At 26.8% G+C, this 21,456-nt stretch overlaps 2 protein-coding genes across 3 annotated transcripts; one reads left to right on the top strand and one right to left on the bottom strand.

The window, feature by feature from the left end:
- Window positions 1-14,114: 14,114 nt before the first annotated feature.
- LOC8282175 lies at window positions 14,115-16,954 on the bottom strand. 2 transcript variants are annotated; one of them, XR_003079636.2, is made up of 3 exons: window positions 16,123-16,954; window positions 15,051-15,167; window positions 14,115-14,526 (listed from the first exon to the last, which is right to left on the bottom strand). XR_003079636.2 is itself a non-coding variant. In XM_002523371.4 (2 exons), exon 1 carries the CDS (start codon window positions 16,586-16,588, stop codon window positions 16,172-16,174), a length of 417 nt encoding a protein of 138 aa, XP_002523417.2. In that variant the 5' UTR covers window positions 16,589-16,939; the 3' UTR covers window positions 14,115-14,526; window positions 16,123-16,171. The 2 variants fall into 2 exon arrangements, 1 of the variants encoding a protein (XP_002523417.2); XM_002523371.4 differs by lacking the exon at window positions 15,051-15,167 and having other exon boundaries at window positions 16,123-16,939.
- A 2,206-nt stretch (window positions 16,955-19,160) lies between these two features.
- On the top strand, window positions 19,161-19,961 carry LOC107261598. The gene has a single exon (XM_015721908.3). The coding sequence runs from the start codon at window positions 19,242-19,244 to the stop codon at window positions 19,569-19,571; it is 330 nt and encodes a 109-aa protein (XP_015577394.2). The 5' UTR covers window positions 19,161-19,241; the 3' UTR covers window positions 19,572-19,961.
- The last annotated feature ends 1,495 nt before the right edge of the window (window positions 19,962-21,456 follow it).

Below are 21,456 nucleotides of genomic sequence, written 5' to 3'. Positions count from 1 at the left end.
ATTTGCCCTAATAATTTTCAGATTGCTCCGTACAAAGCTTTATGTGATATTTGATTTTTAGTAAATTGATTCGGTGTCATATCACATCAGTGATATATATATTATCACATATAATTAACTCTTATACTTCAAAATTATAATTTTTATACAAAATTTTGATAAAAATATTTTAGAGAAACAATAATAAAAATAAATAATAATTTTCTTATAAATTGAAAATAAACTATTTAATTCAAAACTACAGTCCTTTTCATCCCTCAACAACAAATGTTTCCTGCCATCAAATAGCAGGTTGTTTAATTCTTCTGCTTGGCATGGCATTGGAGTTGCATTAAATGGCTGATTTTAAGATCCTCACTTATGTAAATTTGTGGTAGTTGTGTCTGTTTGTACTATAATTTATTTTGCTGCCTTCTTTTACTAGAATTGTGAGATGGGTTAGGCTAAACCCACAAATAAATTTTGTGTGGCCAATATTAGTTAGGCAAAAATCCACTTAATATACTTTGAGTTTATGGGTTTAATGTATTGTTTGAATTGAGGGATTTTATAATTTATAATTTTAAAAATTTTATCATTTGAATTAACTATAAAAATAATTGATTTACATTTAAAGTTAAATATAATTCTAAAATAAGATAAATGTATTGGGGATAATATTAAAATATAAAATATTATGACTATTTATCATTTGTTTTAAAATGGTGGGTTTTGGATTTTGAATTTTTCCACCTCATAAGTGGAATCTATTTTTGATAGGGGCTTAGATGGAACATTAAAATTCTAAAAAATAAAAATTTCTTAATAATAATATAATATAATAAATCTGTATTTTTATTTAAAAAATTATATTATAATCCATCACTTAATTATACAAATTTTAGTTAGAGTGAAAAATATATAATAAATAAATAGTATATAAATTTGTAATTAATATTCGTTTCGATTTGTAAGGAGAAAAATATGTATTTAGAATTTAAATTTATTATATATAATTTAATGCATTTTCATTTAATATTGACCTTTTATCTATATAAATATTTAATTTGTACTTATATATTTAGAATATTAATTTTTTTATGAGTATATAGACTTGTTCAAGAACCTTTGAAGAAAATTAATGACTTTTTATTTTAGAAACTTTCAGTATTTTTTTTTAAATAATGGTTTCATCTTTCAAAATAAAATAATAAATAAAATATTAATTATTTAATTTCTAAGCAACTTAAGTAATTTTTGTACTCCAAGAAATAAGGAGTAATTTCATAATAAAAATGATTTGCAAGTGGAAACAAGAAATGAATTTTCCCAATGAAAACCTTCCTCGTTATTACCACAAAAGGCAAAAGGACAACCATCCTAACGCCGTTAATGCCCTTACCCGCCTGTCATTCTTAACTCCATAACAGGCCAATATACGTAGAGCAGAAGACGACGTAATGCGTGGTGTAGCTACACGTGTGGTTGCATCATGAGGCGCATTACGGTTATGTGGGACCCAATCAGGAGGACCAAACAGCAGTAGCAGTGTTAAAAAAGAAGAACCCACCCGTGAGTAGAATAAGAAAGAAAGAAAGCAGGAGGCACACATCACGAGCAGGGGTAAAATGGTCAAAACAAAAAAAGCAACGGTAAAGGAATCCAAAGAGGAAATGATGATAGGATTTAAAATTTTAGGTGCGCGTGTTTTTTTATTTTTTATATTTTTTAATTGACAATTAATTAAAAATTGTGGATTTTAATTGTCTGTTTGCATCACAAGCACATGAACTGTGGGCTGTTTGGTATTTTGTCAGTGGATAGAACAAGACATTTTTGTCCGTGTACATGATTTTGACACGTGTCCATAAATTGTTCCATCATCATCATCATCATCTTGTCAAATGCAGTTAGGAGTTTGGACCCCACTCCCATACTCACATGCAAACAATCACCTAATGTCTGTTTAGGGTGTCGTAGGATTAATTGGTCCCTTTCTGTTTATGCAAAGTTTTGGAAATTTTACTCACAATCCCTAAATTGTTTTAGGGGTATGTGTGTGTGTTTTTAGGGTTTAGAATGGAATTTTTTGGAGATTTTTGTCCGAATTGAAATTTATCGCAATCGAAATACTCGAAAACTTTTGAAATATAATTTTATTAATACAGTATAATACTGGTTCTTTAGTAGTAACTCTATTGAAATTATACTAATTTTTAAGCGATTAACTAATATTCATTGAATTTAAAGCCTACTTATATAATAAATATATATTTAAATTTAGATTTATATGCTTCAAAAATTTAATAATTAAGTTTTTTTTCTTATATGCTATTTAAAATTATTAATCTACTATGTAAGCTTTAGGACACCTTAGTTTTAAATAAAAACACTTACATTGTATTTGGTTAAAATCTATTAAAAAATTTATCTTATTCGAAAGAAAAGATGCGAGAAAAAAAGTAAAACATAAATGATAATGTTAAAAAAATATTTTAGTGTTATATATTATATTGACTTACAAATATGAAATTCATTTGGAAATTCTACTTTATCTGTTAGAATTTAATTTAGCTATAAACTTTTTTATAAATTTAATCACGAAAAATTCTAGATTAATTTTTATTTCAATCAAAACACAGACTTTAAATTTGTAAATAAATTTTATAAATATATGGATATCAACTCTCTAGATAGAGCATAATAGAGGATGTTCATGGCCTTTCAATCCCTTGAAGTAAAGCTTTTTTTTCTTCTAGAGACTATTCTTTTTTTTTTTTTATCTTGAGCACTTCAATACCATTTTCTCTCTTTGCTGAAAGAATTACACCTTTTTTTACTATGTCCCATAGGTCAATTCCATCACTTTTAAGGAATATATCCATGCGATTCTTCCAATATGGGTGATCGCTTCCATCGAAGAAGGGCGGTCTACTGAATGCTTAATCCATGCTATCATAGTTTGATGTGGATGCTATGGATATTTACTTCCAAGATGATTAAATCTTTGATGAAGAAGACCAAAGCTATGATACCAAATGTAATTCTAATGGAAACCAAGAAGGAGGGGGTGAATTGGTTGAAAAAGAAATAAAAAATAAACTAAAATAAAAAATAAAAATCAAGCACAACTCACAACACCAAGAATTTATAATAGTTCGGCCAACTCTTGCCTACATCTACTCTTCAAGAATTCTCTTTAGATTTCCACTATCAAATAAAGTTACAAACCTAACTCTATTTGTGCTCTTTTAGAAGGCTAAGAATAAATCTAAGTATTTTTCCAAAGGTTTACACTCTAACCCAAGTATTTTCCTAGGCTCACACTCTAATCAAATCTAAGGTTTTTAATCTTAGTTACAAGAGTTTTTAATCCCTTACCCAAATACTCAATCTCACCTTTTGAGCTTTGAATATAAGAATTAGATACCAAACTATCCAAAGATTCAATCTCAAGCTTGAACCTTTAATACAAGACGAAAAAGATGAAGATTTTGAATTGTTGAGAGTAAATACATAATGGGGGCTTAAAATAAATGCTCTTGCTTAACCTATAACACTTACAAATAATGTCTAAATACTTCTAAGTGAAATAGAGTCATTGCACCCTCATTTAATACAAAAATAGTCGTTTCTACAACTGTCATCAATGAAGTTTCACGAATGTGAATATTTCTTCATGACCGTGAATCATTAGTGCGAAAAAATATATTTGAAAAGCTGGAACCTGTCATAACCGTGAATAATTCTTCATGGTTGTGAAAATTACTTTCACGGCTAGAAACTCTAGTTTCGGGCTTGAGAACTTTGGTTGTAAGCTCTTTTGTGATTTCTTGAAAATCTAGAGAATCTCTATCATTCATGGGCATGAACATCTTCTTCACGGTTGGGAATATTTGTTCACGACCGGAAATTCGTGTTCAGGCTTGGGAACCTTTCCCATGAACCCTTTTGTCATTTCTTCAGGTTTTAAGGAGGATATCATTTTTCACGAGCGTGAATTATTCTTCACAGCTAGAAAGACTTCCTTCACGGTTTGGAAACTTTCCCCGTGAACTCTTATGTGGTATCTTCTTATTTTGAGAAAAAGATCATTTTTACGGGCGTAAATATTTCTTCATGGTCGTGAATTTTTATTTTCACGGTTGGAAAGGATGTCGAGAACGCTATTGTCGTTTTTGCTATTTGAGGCGAGTATGTCTAGAAAATTGAAGTTTTACAACCGTAAATAAAAGTTCGCGGACCTGAATCTGCCCTGTTTTAGAAGAGCCAATTTTTGTTTTTACACATAAACACTAAAACATAAAATTAGTCATTCTTAATTATTTGTTATCATCAAAATAAGATTAATAACCCTCAAGGCTCAATAAATTATTATAAAATTATTCTAACAATTATCTTCAGACTCTAATTTAGAGACCACGAGATTAATTTTCAAGTGGTAACTAAAACACCCATAAATAATTCACATCCGGATTAGCAACCACTTCACATGGTCTCTAAATCAGAGACGACATAAATGGTGTCAAAGTGATCACTATTTTTCTATCAAATTTTGGTGTAACGTTTAACAATCACTTAGAGACCACTATAAATAGTTGTTACGACTGTAGTTACTATTTAGTTATAAATTAAAAAATAATAATTTAAGTTCTAAATAGAAGCAAAACGAATAACTACACTACAACTAAAAGTGTTTTCTAAATTAATTCTTTTAGTGATGTATACTATTATTTGAATATTTTTTACATAAAAATCAAAATTTTGATAAAAGCTATAACTATAGGTGCCATTAGAGTTCCATCTCAAATTAGTAATCTGAAGAGCCATGCATCATGATTATTTTTATTTGTTTAATAAAGAACTGAAAGAAATAAGTCAAAAAGTAAAAGAAAACAGTATTTACACATTTTACTTGGACCATGATTTGTATAAATTAGCCTGAAATTGACTTTTTAATTATTTAACTTTGTTTTGTTGGCTATAATCACTACTAATATGATAATTTAATGAAGTAAAAATAATTAATAAAATCATTAAAACTTTTTGCAACATAAGCCTTTTTATTAAAAGAAAAAGTTAAATAACAAAGCTACTTATAGAAAAAAAGTATAGATTTAAGACTTTATCAACACATAAGAACATATAGTTTCCTTACATTCGGATAACTTTACTTCCTTTTTATCATATTATTTTGATGGGGATAATAGTAAAACTGGTCGTATTTAATCTTATTTTGATTACGAATTTTTAAAATATTTTCAATTATAATTTTGATTTTAATTATAATTTAATCATTTTATTAATAAAAAAATTGATATATTACTTTTAATGTGTCAATTTTTTTATTTATAAAAATAATTAAAATAAAAAATAATTATTTGATTATGAAATTTTAATATATTATAAATTATAAATTAATCATGTTACTAATGAGAGATTGACATGTCATATTTTTTAAAATTCTTTAATTAGCTTTTCCCTGACGTGTCAATTTTTTATTTAAAAAATGACTATATTAAAAGAGCTAAATAATTAAAATAAATTCTTTTTAATAAAATAAAATAAATTTCATGAAGGTCTGTGCTTGTACTAAGCTTAATTGTCTAAAAGATATATTTCTTGAGGGATCTTTATAAATGAAAGTGAAAAAAGAAAAAGAGATTTTTATGAATATCCAATTGATGCCCCACAAAAATTTGAGATGCTTGTACTATGCCCATTCTCAAAAAATGAGTTGTCAATGTGATGATTTCTGTCCATACAATCTCAAAAATAAAAGATAGCTTTTTCTTTTATTTTTAATTAAAAAAGAAAAAAAAATGTCTCTCATTTTTTAAAATTAAAAAAATATTAAATTGTTATATGAGTTATAAGAGTTTATGCATACTTTAACTAATTTATATTTGTTAGATACATTTTTATATTTACTTTCTACATTTTTGTAATTATCTACTCACAAATATTAAACACTTGAATTTATGAATTTTAAGATTTATTTTCTAATTCAAGTTTTAAATTTGAAAATTTATCTTAGAAATATTATCTGAGAAATATCATACTTAATACTTTTACCAATCCTGTTAAAATGATAAAAAGAAAGTATGATTAATTATGTTTAAGTCTGATTAATTTGGCTTAAACATTTAATTTTCTAGTTTAGCCCAAATTAATTAAAGGAAACCTTTAGATATATAAATATAAATATTGTGATAAAGATGAATAATCATCTCCTACTCATTCATGGGTTCTTTTATTATCAAAGCTCACTAACCATGAAAAGGTTTTCAATCAAAAGCAACTTTTTTACATCCTTTATTTATTTAGTCCCCACCAATTTGATCTTCCCTTTCAATATTAGTATTTATCAAATTCATTGTGGAATCTATGATATTGCCTTCATTCTTTTTTTTCAAAAAAGAAGATGAACACATTTTTGAATTTTTACATAATTATAAAAATGATATTGTTAATTATAAAATTATAATATATATATATATATATATATATATATATATATATATATATATGTCACGGTGATCAAGAATCATTGGTCGGTCAATGAATACTAATATTATTTATTCTAGCTAATTTTTGATATTTAAATATAAATTTAAATATTTGATGGAATTTTAAAATTGAGAAATAAGTGATAGGTTGTCAAAATGTTTCAAATACTAGCAAATTTAGTCCAAGTGATTTTCCTTGTGTAAACAAATAATAGTAAAAAAGTTGTTTTAAAAAAAAAGAATATTTTGTTTAAAAATATTATTAAAAAATAAATTATTTAAAAAAAAGATGAAATCTAATAAATATTTAAAAATATTTTATGGCGGTATAATATTATCTAACTAGAGTTTTCATTTTAGGGTTCATGGTTTGTTTAAATATTAATAATATTCTTAAAGGATATTTATTTTATTATTATTTTCTTATAAAATCATTTTAAAATTCATTTTTTAAAAGAAAGATATTAACACAATGTGCACAAACTGAACTATTACACCAAAATTCTATATTTCTGTTGCTTTAGAATATTAAAATATTATGCCATAGTAATTAGTTATCATATGAATAATTTATATTCTAAAGCTGACATAAAATTATGCTTATCTTTTGTCGGTGGGGTATTTGGCTCTAGAATAAGATATCTTAATTTAATAATTTTAATACCAATTTTTAAAAATTATTAATAATATTTATATTATTATATTATTTATATTTTGTGGCCACTCAAGGCCAATTTGTGGTGGTGGGTCAAGTTTAGTGAGGTGACAGGCAAAGTGGGGGTGAGGGGGGGACTGGGTACTACAGAGAATTTCTTGAGTGTGTGGAAAAATTAGGGTTTTTGTAGGGACATTATTTGTATGCAAGAATTCAAACATAAAGGGGACTGGATTTTAATGAAATGGGATCCTGTGGGAACCATTCTCAAATCTCAGCATTCTTTTTCTTTTTAATGATTTTTATTTTGAAGAAATGTATTCTAAAGGTACCCATCACCATCATCTGATTTTGATTGTAATAAATTAAAGTTAAAATTATTTTATGGTTTTAATTTTATTATTAGATTAAAAGTATCGATCGTTTTCATTTTATTTTTAAATTTTGAACCGAATTGATCCATAACTGTTTGAAATAATTTTATATTTAAATTATTATATATATACGAGCAATGATTATTGTTGTTATTATTTTTTTATTTAGATTGGAATTAGAATTGAATAAAATTGAAAATAAAATCTGAAAAAAAAATTGAAATAGTTAATAAGGACAATTTTAAACCAGTTTGAAATGCTAATCATTGATCTAAACTAATTCTCCTAGTTTGTTTGAGATTTTAAAAGGAACATTAAAATTAATTAATATAAATGAAAGTTTTTTTTAAAAAAAGGAGGGTAAATGTATATTTATGTTTTTAAATTTGTATCAATTATTCAAATTAATATTCTAATTTTTGATATTTAAATTGCCGCTTTGTGATATTTTAACGGTTTTTAATATGTGCTTTTATTCAATACGTCCACATACATTACACAAAGGTGTTTAAATATTATTAAAAGATAAAGCTCAGTGTATATTAAGTTAAATTAAAAATTAAAATTGTTTAGATATTGAAAAGAGTAAAATTCAGGTGTCTGTTGGATTAATAAAAAATTAAAGTGTTAAACTGATTAATCGATACAAATTCAAATATAAAAAATATAAATTTAGCCAAAAGTTAAAAAAAGAAAAAGAAAACTACTAAAATTAATATTCCTAGATGTTTACTGCTGTTGTTAAGATATAGTTTTATTCACAAATAGAGTATGCATAATTTTGTTTTGAAGTCCTTGTAGAAGCTCTTATTTATCTAATCAAACTCCTGTTTTAGGACCATACACAAAATATTATATTTAGTAGTTGAAATCTAATAAGGGTTTATTTAGAATAAATTGCAATAAGAAAATTATAGAGAGAAAATGAATGAAAGAGAATAAAATAAAACTAAAAGAAATGTTTTTATTTTATAAAATGTATTAGTTTATTAATATAGAATTAGTTTAGAAATTATATTTATTTAGCTAGAATTTAGTTTAGTTATAACTAATTTTATTAATTTAATTAAATAAATTTTAAATGGATTTTCATGTGAACCAAACATATAAATTTTATATTGGACATGAATTCCATAAACCAAATACAACCATTAGGTATAAGAGATTGCAATGTTGACTGACAATTGAAAACTTGAAAAATTGCAAGACAATTCAAACTACTGAGTGATCTTGTTTTTTTTTTTTTTTTTTTTTTTAATTATTATTATTTAAAATATGAAACTAGGTGTATGCCTAAATTAAAAAGTAATGCCTACCATCAAAATTATGAATTTTAATTTCACTCATATTTCATGAGTTAAATTTTAAGATGATATTAGCAAATTTATGAATTTGCATAATTTGACTTGGTTACTATTGCTTTAAATCTAAAATTCTATAAATAAATTATGAAAATTAGTCTGAATTGTATAATTGACTCAAGTATTTACACTTAGATGAATTGATTCTATTTTCTGTTTTTCTGCTTAAAGATTCTACATTCAAATTATGAGGATAAATAGTAACTAAAATCTTTGTTATACCATATTTTCACTCAAATTTAAAGATAATCTCCTAAATTCATTCAGAAAAAGTAAATTGATCAACACATAAAGATGTATGAACAAGGACCCATAAAATAAAAGGTCTTACTAATATATTGAGTAGTTGCATACTTCCAAGGGTTAGACCAAAAAATCACTAACAAGTCACAATTGCACAACTTTGGAGCCTAAGGCCCCCACCAAGGAAAAGGTTGGAAAGTTAGGGAAGGAAAGCTAGTACTAGTCCATACCTTTGGACATAAAAAAGTTTGGTATCTAATGTGTTATTATTATTATTATTGTTATTAATCAAAAAGATTAATTTTGCATATATTTTTAATATAATAAGTCACAAAGATATGCATATATATTGGACTCTTGACCTTTCCATTGTTCTTTTGCATTCCATGATTGTGTTATCCAACTTTAGAAAATTGATAGCTCTTACCTTAGCTAAGATGCACAAAGGTACCCACTAATTGGGCAAAAGAAGTTCATGGCTCCACCTATATGAGACACATGTGCCTTGATTGGTGTTTTGGGTAGCATGTCTTCTTGGTTGTTCTTCAATTATTAATCCATTTTTTCATGTATGAACACCTTAGACTTCAACTATTTCCCATATGATAGACCATACCCCTCATCTTTCACCTTTTCTTTTTCTGATTTTGAAAAACATTTTATGATTTCACCATATTTATCTTGTGTGTAGAAAATCACTACTAGAAAATAGAAGTTAACTACTTGTTCTTAAAAGAAAAGTCAAATTTTATAAACTAATGTTTGAAAAACCTAACAAATTTAGTTATCATGTGAAATATAACCAACATTTCTCCTAGTATTTTGGGAAATTCTAAAAGAATGAATATGATTTTTTCTTATTAAGAGATCGACGCTCAATTACTTAGATATTAATTTAATAAAATAAAAATACATATCGTAATATAAAAATTAGAATAATAATAAATATTTAATAATTCTATTAGTATTAAATCTAGCTCTTCTGAATGGTCTAATTTTTCCTCCACAAAAATAGGGGCTAATAAATTTATTACTTTAATTTCTGTTCCCAAAATAAATCATTTCATATATTTATTATTCCAATTACATGATATGGGTATGATTATATAGTCATAATTTTGCATCTACTCTAAGAATTATGGGTGAGGCATTGATGCAAAACATTGACTTGTAAATTGATGAGAAAGAAAAAGGATTTTGAGGACAAGATTAGAGAAAAGTGTCCTAAAGCAAATTGCTAATGATTTTTGGAAGCTAAGGGAGCATGTGATTTATATATATATATATATATATATATATATATATATATATATATATTTATCCTCTAAAGTCAAGCCACCATTACCTCTTTACAAGGCAATACCTAATTCAGCATCCAAAATCTGACTTTTTTCTTTTTCTTGTTTTATTCATTTTAGGATCCTTATTTGTATTGAGCGCAATTTAAGCAGGAAAGATTGGGTTAAAAGAAGAGGAAAGTGATTCTAAAATACAAGAACTACCATCATAACTCCAACTTCATAATTACTTTAATATCATTAATTAATTGGTGACACAAAATGCCATTTGCCAAGTGGTACCAAAATGTTTGTTTTCCTTTTTTTTTTTAAAAAAAAAAAAAAATTAGAGTTTGGTACTTTATTAAATTAGCATGTTTGTGTTGAGTAAAATACAATTCAAGTGAAAGTAAAAAAATTTCATACGTAAATTAAAATTTTTATTATTTCTTAATATTATGTTTTAATATTTGTTATCAAATATTATTAAACTATGTCTTGATTTAAAAAATGATATTTAAAATGTGCAAATAACACATGATAAGCGCTTTTACATGTTCTAAAATTTTTCATTTTCCTATTAATTAAGGCTATCCTCACATTATTTTTTTGACATGAAAAAAAAAAAGAGATGGTCGACTAGTGGTAGTAACTTTGTTGGACGTGATTATATGGGCGCGTCTCTGTTGTGGAATATTTATAGAGCCATAGCTAATTTGAACCGGTTTTAACTCCGTTATTGTAGCACCAATTTCGATAAGACTATCACCCTAGATGGTCCCTTCACCATTGATGTAGGAATGGTCTATATCCTTATATCCTTTTATTACTATTGGATACTTACCTAGCCAATATTTAAATACGGCTCTATTCAAGCCGTAATATGAAATATTGTTTCAAGTTTTTCACTTAAAACTAATAAAAAATTAAATCAAAATAAACTAAAATTATATAAAAAAATTTAAAACACAAGAAACAAATTATTTATTATTACTATTTTATTTATCACACTTAGGTATAAAATCTTACACAATTAATTAATTATTATGGACATAAAATTATGTACTATTACTGAATATTAATCTTATTTATTTTGCTCAATTTTTTTAAATAAGGTAAAACTAAATTAATAAAAGGTATTATAGTCATTTCAATATTTCATTTTAATTTTTGTATTACTTTATCTATTTTACACCAAATATTAGATTAAATAGAAATTTATAGTATCAATATTTTAGAATAAGTTGAATCCCTTATAAAAAAGTTTATAGAGCCTTCAAACTAGAATTTTCCAAAATCCAACCTCTATGATGCTATTATAGTCATTTAAGCTCTACTTTTAGCTCTTGATGTTGATTAATCCTTCCTCTACAATTAGAAGCAGGCCTGCAATAATCCTTCTAACAATTATCAGTAACCTAAAATTAGAACAATGATTGAACAAAATGCTTTCAAGTTTCAACATATTCAGATCATTCTGTGCCAGTGAGAAGATGGTCACAGGCCATTAGAAAATGGCAAAGAAGTGTCCTAGTTTTTGAAGCTTTCGCACAAAAGTTTGGTTCTCTACCAAGAAATCTGCTACATATATATGATTCTTTTATGAATTTAATGAACTTTGCATTTTATTTGATTATAACTGAGTGAAGGATAAAATAAAAAAATAATTATTAATTTAGATGGATTTGAAATGATCTCACGAGCCTTAAGAATTCGGTTGAGAAGTGTTAAGAGATCTGATAATCTCGTTTAGCATCTACACTTAGGCTTGCTATGGGCACCGGTAACCACCTACATCTCCCATGTTCTAGCGTTGGTCCGGCTCTATATTTGGATCGTGATAAAGATATAGTCATATATATATATAGTGCACAATATAGCAATGTCAGAAGGAGAAAAAAGAGAGAAGAGGAGCATAGACTTGTGAATGCAATGGTATAAAGAATGATTAAATCTGAGATGATGGCACAAGAGGGTAGTCCAAAGTGATGGGTGCTATGCACAAAACAGAATTTCAAATAATGAAGGAATGCAAGATTTGCCTACACTACAACATTATCAAAGAAAACATTACAAAATTCTCAGATCCCACTACAAATCCAGACCTCAATATGCCAAATGCTGATCTCAGTTCCCACAGTAATCTTGAACACCTAAACAATAAGTCTGAGCTGCAGAGAAACAGTTCAAAATTCCGACATACTTGAAGAAAAGCGCAAGTATTCGAACAGATAAAACACTTCCTCAACTAAATTGTTACTCAGGTTAACAATAGCTTTGGTAGACAAGTCATGAATCATCAGTAGTTAACTGTTAGGAACAATCAATAATTGCATTCAGGAACTAAAAGCAGGAGCTCAAGGCATTTTTCAACAATATGCAGAAGATAATTCTATAGGATAGAATTATTTCATCGTTCTGGAAAATGAGCATAAAGTCATTTCCATTGGATTTCTAAAGAGATTGAACGTTTCGCATAAACCATCCGGAAGTACATTTTTTATCTTTAGTTAATGTTTCCCAAGAACAAGAATAAAAAATGATATGCAGGTAAGACAGGGACAGAAAAAAAAGCAATGAATTGAATAATCATTTTGGTACAATTCAATAAAGCACATTAAATATGTTAGAAAGTGCAATCAGAACTTGAAGATATGATTCCAAGCAAAGAAACAAGTCATGGCCTCAGGGGTTTCTCTATAAGCTAATAGCAGGTATATATAAGGTAGCAGGGGCCGGTCCCTCCATGTAAAACAAGTATAATCTCCTAACGAAGATGGCGGTGAATTTATAGCATTGTCTTTAATAATTTAGCAGCATGAGAAAATATCATATATCACATAATGACCAGAGAAGCAAAATGATTACAGTGCTCTTCCTTTTGGACCATGGAACATAATGTAAATATCTCACCCTTTTTCCCATGTGCGTAAAGAGTGAATAGCACTGTGACACACAAAGATGCTAAAAGTTACATCCAACTAGAGTAGACATATTTTCTATAAAAGCAATCTTTCTTGATTTTTATTTTCTTTTCCATGTCTACCTTCTCAGCAATTTGTGTATGAAACTGACAGTGGTTCGCTTTTCTACCAAACAGTAGATCACAATATCAAAATAACTATATCCTTCGTCTATTTAATTTAAGCAATAAAATGTTGCCTATCTTTAAGTGAGGCTATAATCTCTTGGACAATTGCAGCTTGGATGAATATGCAAGTTGGGATGCTAAGGGTTGCTCAACGGAAATCATTACCATGAGCAGCAGAGATGGGTAAGGGGTCAAGTTATGAATCTTAGATTTTGATCATTCATTTGCTGCTGTTTGATGTTTCAATCCCACAGTTTAATGATATCTGCCATAGAAATATCACATCCTCCTAATGCATGTCAATAGTGACTTGTTTTGTCTGTCTGTTATTAAGTATTTGCATCCTCCCCCCTATGTTTCCCAATTCGGGTTGATCACAAAGTCTATGGAGTTAAGATTTGGTACAAGAAGTAAGTCTATAACACAAATCTTCAGTAGGTCCGAAACTATTGAATTACCTAAAAGCAGTTTCCTAGAAAACTGAACTTCCATGCACATACCTTGAGCCTTGTTTCAATAACTAAAACCGCATCTCCATCTTCTAGCACCAAAAAAAATTTACATGCACACTTAATCTGAAGCATCTATGAAATGGAGGGAATTTTAAATAAGGACCTTAGGAAAATTGCAAATAGTATGAGCAGAACGCTTCATTTCCAGAGGTTCAGTCAAAAGAAATTTTCCAAAGAAAACACAAGGGAAACAAGTACCAAAAACTTTACATAGAAAGTTACACTATAATTTGCTTTCAATTTTACTAATAGATAGCACAGAACCTAAAAATGAAGAAATATCTTAGCATCAGAACTTATGTATAAGCTACAAAAGATTCCACACTATTAGTTATCATGAACATACATAGAAGACAAGCCCCAGACGCAACTTAGATCCTTCAAATTGGCTTACTTGCAAAATATTTTTCTGTGATTCAGCATTGAAAGTCTAAGTCAGACCTGAAGCCAATCTTGCTCAATCCCCTATCTAGTCAACTTCTACAGCAGATAACATGGCAAGAGGCTAACCATTTCAGCAAGCACCTGAAAAAGGTCAAATGATCATTCAATAATTTCGTTTTCAATCAAAAAATATAATAACAGGATCAACATATATTCAATTTCTTGGAAGACTACAAGATTACACATCTTCTGCCCTTCAAATGCAGCAATCCTGGAGCTCTAGTTTAGGAAAGCAACAGATAAGAAGTTACTTGACCTGAAGTCATGCAATGGTTTCATGCATATTATTCAACAGTTTTCTTCTTGAATTGCAAGTTTCAGGAGAACAAGTGTTGAACTCCCTTTAGCTATTTTTATATTTTGGCCATGAAAACCTTATCTTCCTAGTTTGAAGGAAACTCTCCAACACCTTTTTTCTTTCAATATATAGTCGTTATATCAGATTCTCAAAGTTATAATCCCTTCTAACAACCATTCATTTTGCACGCTTTAAGATCTGTTTTCTCAAATTCTCTTTTGCACAAAAAAAAAAGACCAGAATCTACATAAAAATTTCACTTAAATTTAAGCTAAAAAAAATTCTAATCTAGACCATTTAATCCTACCATTAAAAGTTGAAGCTTGCAAACAAACATATCAGCAGGTCACTAAAACAAGAACAATGCTGTTCATTACATCATCTTGTGTTTTCGAGTGATAACTGAGAAAACCTGCATGAAGTTCTGAAGTAATCACCAAAAAAGAAAGTGAGTTTATTATCCGTAGTGTCACAAATAGCAGTAAGTAACTTTCTTTTCACTGTGCTTAGAGCAACATGCTACCGGACTTCATCTGTTGGTTGTAATAGTTTTAAACATTTCAGGATAGTTTTTCTGATGAAAAATGAGGGAAAGATTATTTGGAAACTTTTAAATTAGTAATTTTTGTTATAACCGAGGCCTGAAGAGGAGAAGGTTAACTAATATCAGTTCTTATTATAAGAATCGACACAAAAAAAGTTGCTTGCTAACTTTTGGATTATCAGGACTTTCTATGATCTTGGATGCAACTAAGCAATCTATCTTGAAGTATAACTTTCTTATGTCTCCACCAGGGACTATCAGAGGTATGGATACACATCAATTCTTCAGTCATGCAAATGAGCTTTGAAAAACCTGTTTCAGAAAAGTTCCCCAGGTACTAGACCGCAATTAACAATAATAATGCTGAAAAAAAGAAGCTACCCCAAGTTATAAAAAGAAGAAGCTAATAATAGGATCAAGAAGGCTAAGCGGATTATAGCAATTGAGGAATTTTGTCTTTAAAGGCTTAATCAACAATAAAAGCATATAATGATGACAATTTTCCAATAGCAAAATGATTAATAAAAGGAACAGGTTAGCAAATTCCAAATGCAGCAAGACAAAGTCCTCTGTCCATAACATGGGTGATATCACCAAAGTCTTTGCGGGTATCTACTCTTAAATCAATTCCTTATTCCTCAATAAATGCAATATTCTATTAATATAACCAAGAACAGGTAAAATACAAAGTCAAAAAAGAATCTCAAGAGAAGCCATAAATATAAAACAGTAGCATAAAAAAAAAACAGATTGAATCATAATAACAAGAACTGATATAACAGCCAGCAGAAAGAAAAGAAATCAAAGAGAGATGAAAAAGAGAGAGTTACTGTACAGTATAAAAAGGGTGTGAAATTGGAGAAGAAGCCATCTTTAACAGTGAATCAATCAGAGTGAGAGTGATGGTAGTAGTGATGAAGATCAACTGATGATGATGAAGAGGAAGAAGAAGAAGAAGAAAAAGAGCCAAGAGCATAACGAAGATGAGGAGGAGGATGATCAAGAACATCATCTTCATCATAATCAAGATTTTGATCATGATCAAGACCATAATCAGAAGAAGAGGTAGTAGTAGTAGAGGAGTAATAAGTGTAAGGATAGAAAGAATCAGGAGGAGGAAGACAAAGAAAAGTCCAAAGCCAAAGAGCAAAACTACCCAATTGCTGAAGAGGAAAACAACATATCAGATCAAGAAGCTGGTGGCTGCTTATACGATCTTGGACTTGAATTCTTGCTATCTCTTGCCATAAATCTGCTGATGTGTGCGCTACTGATGCTATTATCAAGCTATTGAACACCATTTTCTTAATTCTTGATTTCTGTTCAGCTCCAATTCTTGATCCTTGATTCTTGATTATTTTTTCCTTTTACATTCTTTATTATGTCAGCACTGTTTGTTAACAGTGGTTGGCAGTTTGCTGTTGGTTGCTTGCCTGTTTAAAATTGTTTTTCTTTTTCTTCACCAAGAAATAGATATTAAATTCCAAATACAGTCCAGACTAGATAACGGTGAGGCTTGCTTGGTACAAGCTACAGCAAATATTCTTTTGGGCTTTTTTTACATGAGTAGGGGAAAGTGGGGAGAACATTTTATTTGTATGGTCATTTTTTTCTTTTGTGATTTCAGATATTTTTTGATTTTTTATTAATATTTTATTATTTAAATAATTTTTTAATTTTATTTTAATTATATTTTTTACATTTAACTGTATTTAATATATTAAAATACACTAATTGTTATAAAATAATATTATATTATTTAAATTATAATACCAAACATAAAAATATAAAATAAAAACAACACAATTATTCTATTTAATTGATTTTATAATAATAAAAACTAAAATTATATTTCTAATATTTTATACATATTCTATTAGTAATTTTTTGGATAAAATGTTAAAACAAATTTATAATAATTAAAATTAAAATAAATGAATTTTAATATTTTCAAATATATTATCTTAATAAAATTTTAGATAGATTCGGACTACCTTGTGGTTGGTAAGCTAAATTAATTATACGGTGACATGTGATTTTATTTATTAATTATTATATTTTTATTAATTAGATTTTAATTATGAGTTTTAACGATAATTTAAACCAACTAATAAAAATATAATAATTAATAAATAAAATTATAAATAATTATACGATTACTTTAGTCTACAGATGACGTGCTAGATTGAATCTATTTAAAAAAAAAATTTAGTATCACATACTTTTCTAAAAAAATCGGACGGCTATCTCTCGAGTTTTAAAAACATATGTAACTATTGTAATTTTCAATTGCTTTATTCATGGAGGGATGAACGATCAGGATCACTTCTAAACTGATGTTGATCAAAAGGTGTTAGGCGACCATTATTATTTGAAGTAATAAAATATTATGTCAAGGTCAAGAAACCAAACCGAGCCTCCGTCCTCAAGCCACACATATCATATAACAATGAGCCAATGATTAGGGTATTTATAAGCCCTTTTGGTTATGTCCTTTGCTTGGATAAAAGTTATTATAGAAAAATGTTTTGATGTATATTTTTATTTATACACTAAATATATAGATAATTGATACATGTTTATTAATTTTAAATAATAAAATATATGTCAATCATTAAATATTAAAGTATAAAACATTCATATATCCACGATATTTTTCTATTAATTACGGTGCATATACCAAAATAAGAATCTCCTATTATTATATGTGATAGAATATTTTACTGACATCATCTTATACCTAATTGACACCTTATATTCAGTTACAAAAACTTAGAATTTGGTATGACCATAGGAATTTTTAAAGAAGATAATATTGTATCTTAAATCTAAAGAATAATATGATGCTGCATGTGTATGTACCTTAATAAATCATATTCAATGGACTCAATTTTGTAATGGCCACTTGTATATTTACCTACATAATTTAACTGCTTAATTAAAAAGGAATATAATATATATTAATTAACGATTTTTTCAATATTTATTTTTTTTGAAATTTTATTTAAATTTAGTGTATACATCATAATAAATAAAAAAATAATATATATATATTATCAATTTAATATATTGGTGACAACATATACGATGACTATGAGTATGTAAAAATTTTACTTAATTTTAAATGTGCATGGACAAAGAACATTGTAATATAAGGACAACGCAGTGAAGCAATAACACTCTCATAACTGTAACAACATTATAATTTCTGGGTTTTCTTCTTTATTTTCTTAATGCATGATCTTTTTTGTTTCTCTCTTTTCCAATATTGCTCGGATGACCAATTTTTTTTATTAAATGTATTGTGATTTGATAAAATTTAGCTTGTTTAAATCAATTAATTAAATTGATTAATTATATTAATATATTAACCGAGATCGAGATCCAAATACCTTTTCATGAAATTCTAAAAAAACTAACTGAAAAATTATTTCATTGACTAATAAAACATTATCTAATTAGTCATTTCAAGGCGCACCATATATAATTTAAGAAATAAGCTAAATTTGTAATATTAACCGATTCATTATATATATAGTGATATCTCTTTTCCTTTCAAGTTTAGTTACTATGTTACCATCTTTTTTCGATTGGGTTATAGCGTCAATTATTTTTTGAGTTGACCAATTAGTTAATCATTGATATATTTTAATTAATGGTTGTATAATAGATATATTAAATTATTGCTGCAAACTCTGAGATATTATATAGCGAAAAATCTAGAGTTATGATTCAAAATTATCTTGAGTCATCTCCTAGGAGAAATTGCCAAAACATTTGACTCTTGACCCATTTCAATATAAAGAATTGGTCAATCAAATAATAGATAACAAATGGATTAGTTTGAAAATAAGCGAATTACTATATATATATATATATAATCCTAATTTAGAGGTCAAAACACAACTCGAAAACATAGGAGAACCATGTTTTTCTCTATTGCCATGGAAATCCATGAATGAGATAAATGATAAATTAAGAAAGATATTAATGTTGGATGTGGAGAACCCCACAAAAAAAAAACAAAAAACAAAAAACAACATGGATTATCAAAGTTTGGTTAAGATGGCAATAGTAATGTTCTCTACAATGTTGGTGGCAAGAGTAGCACTTGGACAAAAAAGAACAGCAATTGCAGAGTGTATAAGAGAATGCATGCCCATATGCATGAAATTGTACAAATCATTATCTATTTCTTGTGAAAGAGCTTGTATTCATGGGTGTGAACAATTACAAGGTAAAGGATCTCCAAGTAATATCAAGGATTTAAGAGACAATAAATAAGATCAAAGCCACTTTTAGTTGATAATAATAATATATATATAGAGAAAGAGGAAGGAATGATTAAACAGAATGACTTTTTGTTGTAGGAAAGAAAATTTTCTAAATTCCTTTTCCTTTGTTAGTGTTAGTAATTATGATCTTTCTTTCTTCTTCCCATCTACAAGATCTATTTATTATCCTTTAGAATATTGGTAGGGTATATTTCCCACTTAGAGTTGCATTGTAGTTTTTCTCCCTCTTATTTATTTGAGTATTTTGTTCATTATAGCAAGAATTTTAGACTTTATGTGTTGTTTATGTGAATGAGTTACTAGTTGCATGTATAATTTTAATAATTTTGTAAATGAGTTGAGTTGCTCGTAAGTTATTTGAAACTTGACTCGATATGTACTCATTTAAAATATATTTTTCTATTTAAATTTATGAATTATTTTATTTATAAATTTGAACACTAATTTATATATTTAAATATTAATAATTTAATATTTAATAATTTCTTTTAGTAAAATAATATATATCATAATTAATATATATAAAAGTGGGATAAAGGACAAACAAATTTATTAAAGAGGTGTCATGATTAGTGTTGCATAAATTTACTAAAAGACTTTCCTGATTAGCATTGTTAAAATTATTTTTTACTAATTTAGTATATTCTAATAAAAAATATAATAAATAGTAGTATATAGTGATAAAATTTACATAAAAATAAGACATTAAAAGATTATAAAGTATTTATATTTAAAGTATTTATGTTTTCTTGCGGCAGGATGCTGATGTAATATAGCTAATTAAAGGTTAAGCTTAATTAAATAAAAAATAATAATCAACATAACATTTAATATCTTTAATCTTTAAATTTATTGCCATTTTCACTTTGGTCTAAAATTGAAGATTTTTTTTTAATTTGATATAACTTTTTTTATAAATTTTATATTTAGAAATTTATGAATAAACTGTATTTTATATTTATATTTTGGCGGCAACTATAAATAAATAAATTAATAAAATAATAATAATAATAATATTTGATTAGATAATTATTAGATAAATAAATGAATATGCAAACCATATAAGTTAAGGTAAAACAAAGAGAAAAGGAAAAAATAAAAATAAATGTGAAAAAAATAAATTATCAAAATAGTGACAACAATATTTAATTTTATAAATAAATAATAATAGTATAAAAATAAATTTGTATGGAAATAGAATATTAAAATTTGAAGAAAAATAATAATTTTTTACCATACTAAACAAGCAATAATAATTGGATAAATATATCGCAAAACATTTCTATTTATATGAAATAGTGAACTAATAGCTCACACTTCATGATTTACCTATTCAACATTTCTACTTACTAAATTAATCAATGTAACTCATATACACTCAAAATATATATAAAAAAAATTGATACAATTAGCATTATTATATCAAAAATCTAATTTATTCCTCATAATTTTGTAAAACTATTTTTTGACCCTTTTAAAATTTTCTACTATTCCATAATTTATGTAAAATTTATCTTTAACCTTTATATCTTTTTAAATATTTTATATTTTTTAAATTATCTTTTTGACTCTTTGACTTTTTAAAAATATATTTATTTACGTATAAATTTGAATAAAATATGTTTGTTATTAAACAACTAAACAACACAATATTTAGTTTCATCCAAATAAACATATTATTTAAATTTCTGAACTTAATTAAATATATTTTAAAAGTCTAAAAAGAAAAATACTATTTTATAAAAATTTAAAATATTTAAAAAATAGTTATAAGGGTTAATGTCACGACCCGATCTGTGGGCCCGTGACTGGCACTAGGGAATGGGTAGGCGTAAGACCACCAAATTCCGTAGTAAGCCTGACCACTTACTAAC

Source organism: Ricinus communis, chromosome 9 (assembly GCF_019578655.1).
Source record: "Ricinus communis isolate WT05 ecotype wild-type chromosome 9, ASM1957865v1, whole genome shotgun sequence".
In the NCBI taxonomy this organism is placed as follows: domain Eukaryota; kingdom Viridiplantae; phylum Streptophyta; class Magnoliopsida; order Malpighiales; family Euphorbiaceae; genus Ricinus; species Ricinus communis.
The sequence above is the reverse complement of the archived record's forward strand: the minus strand, read 5'-3'. Positions and strand labels throughout refer to the sequence as shown.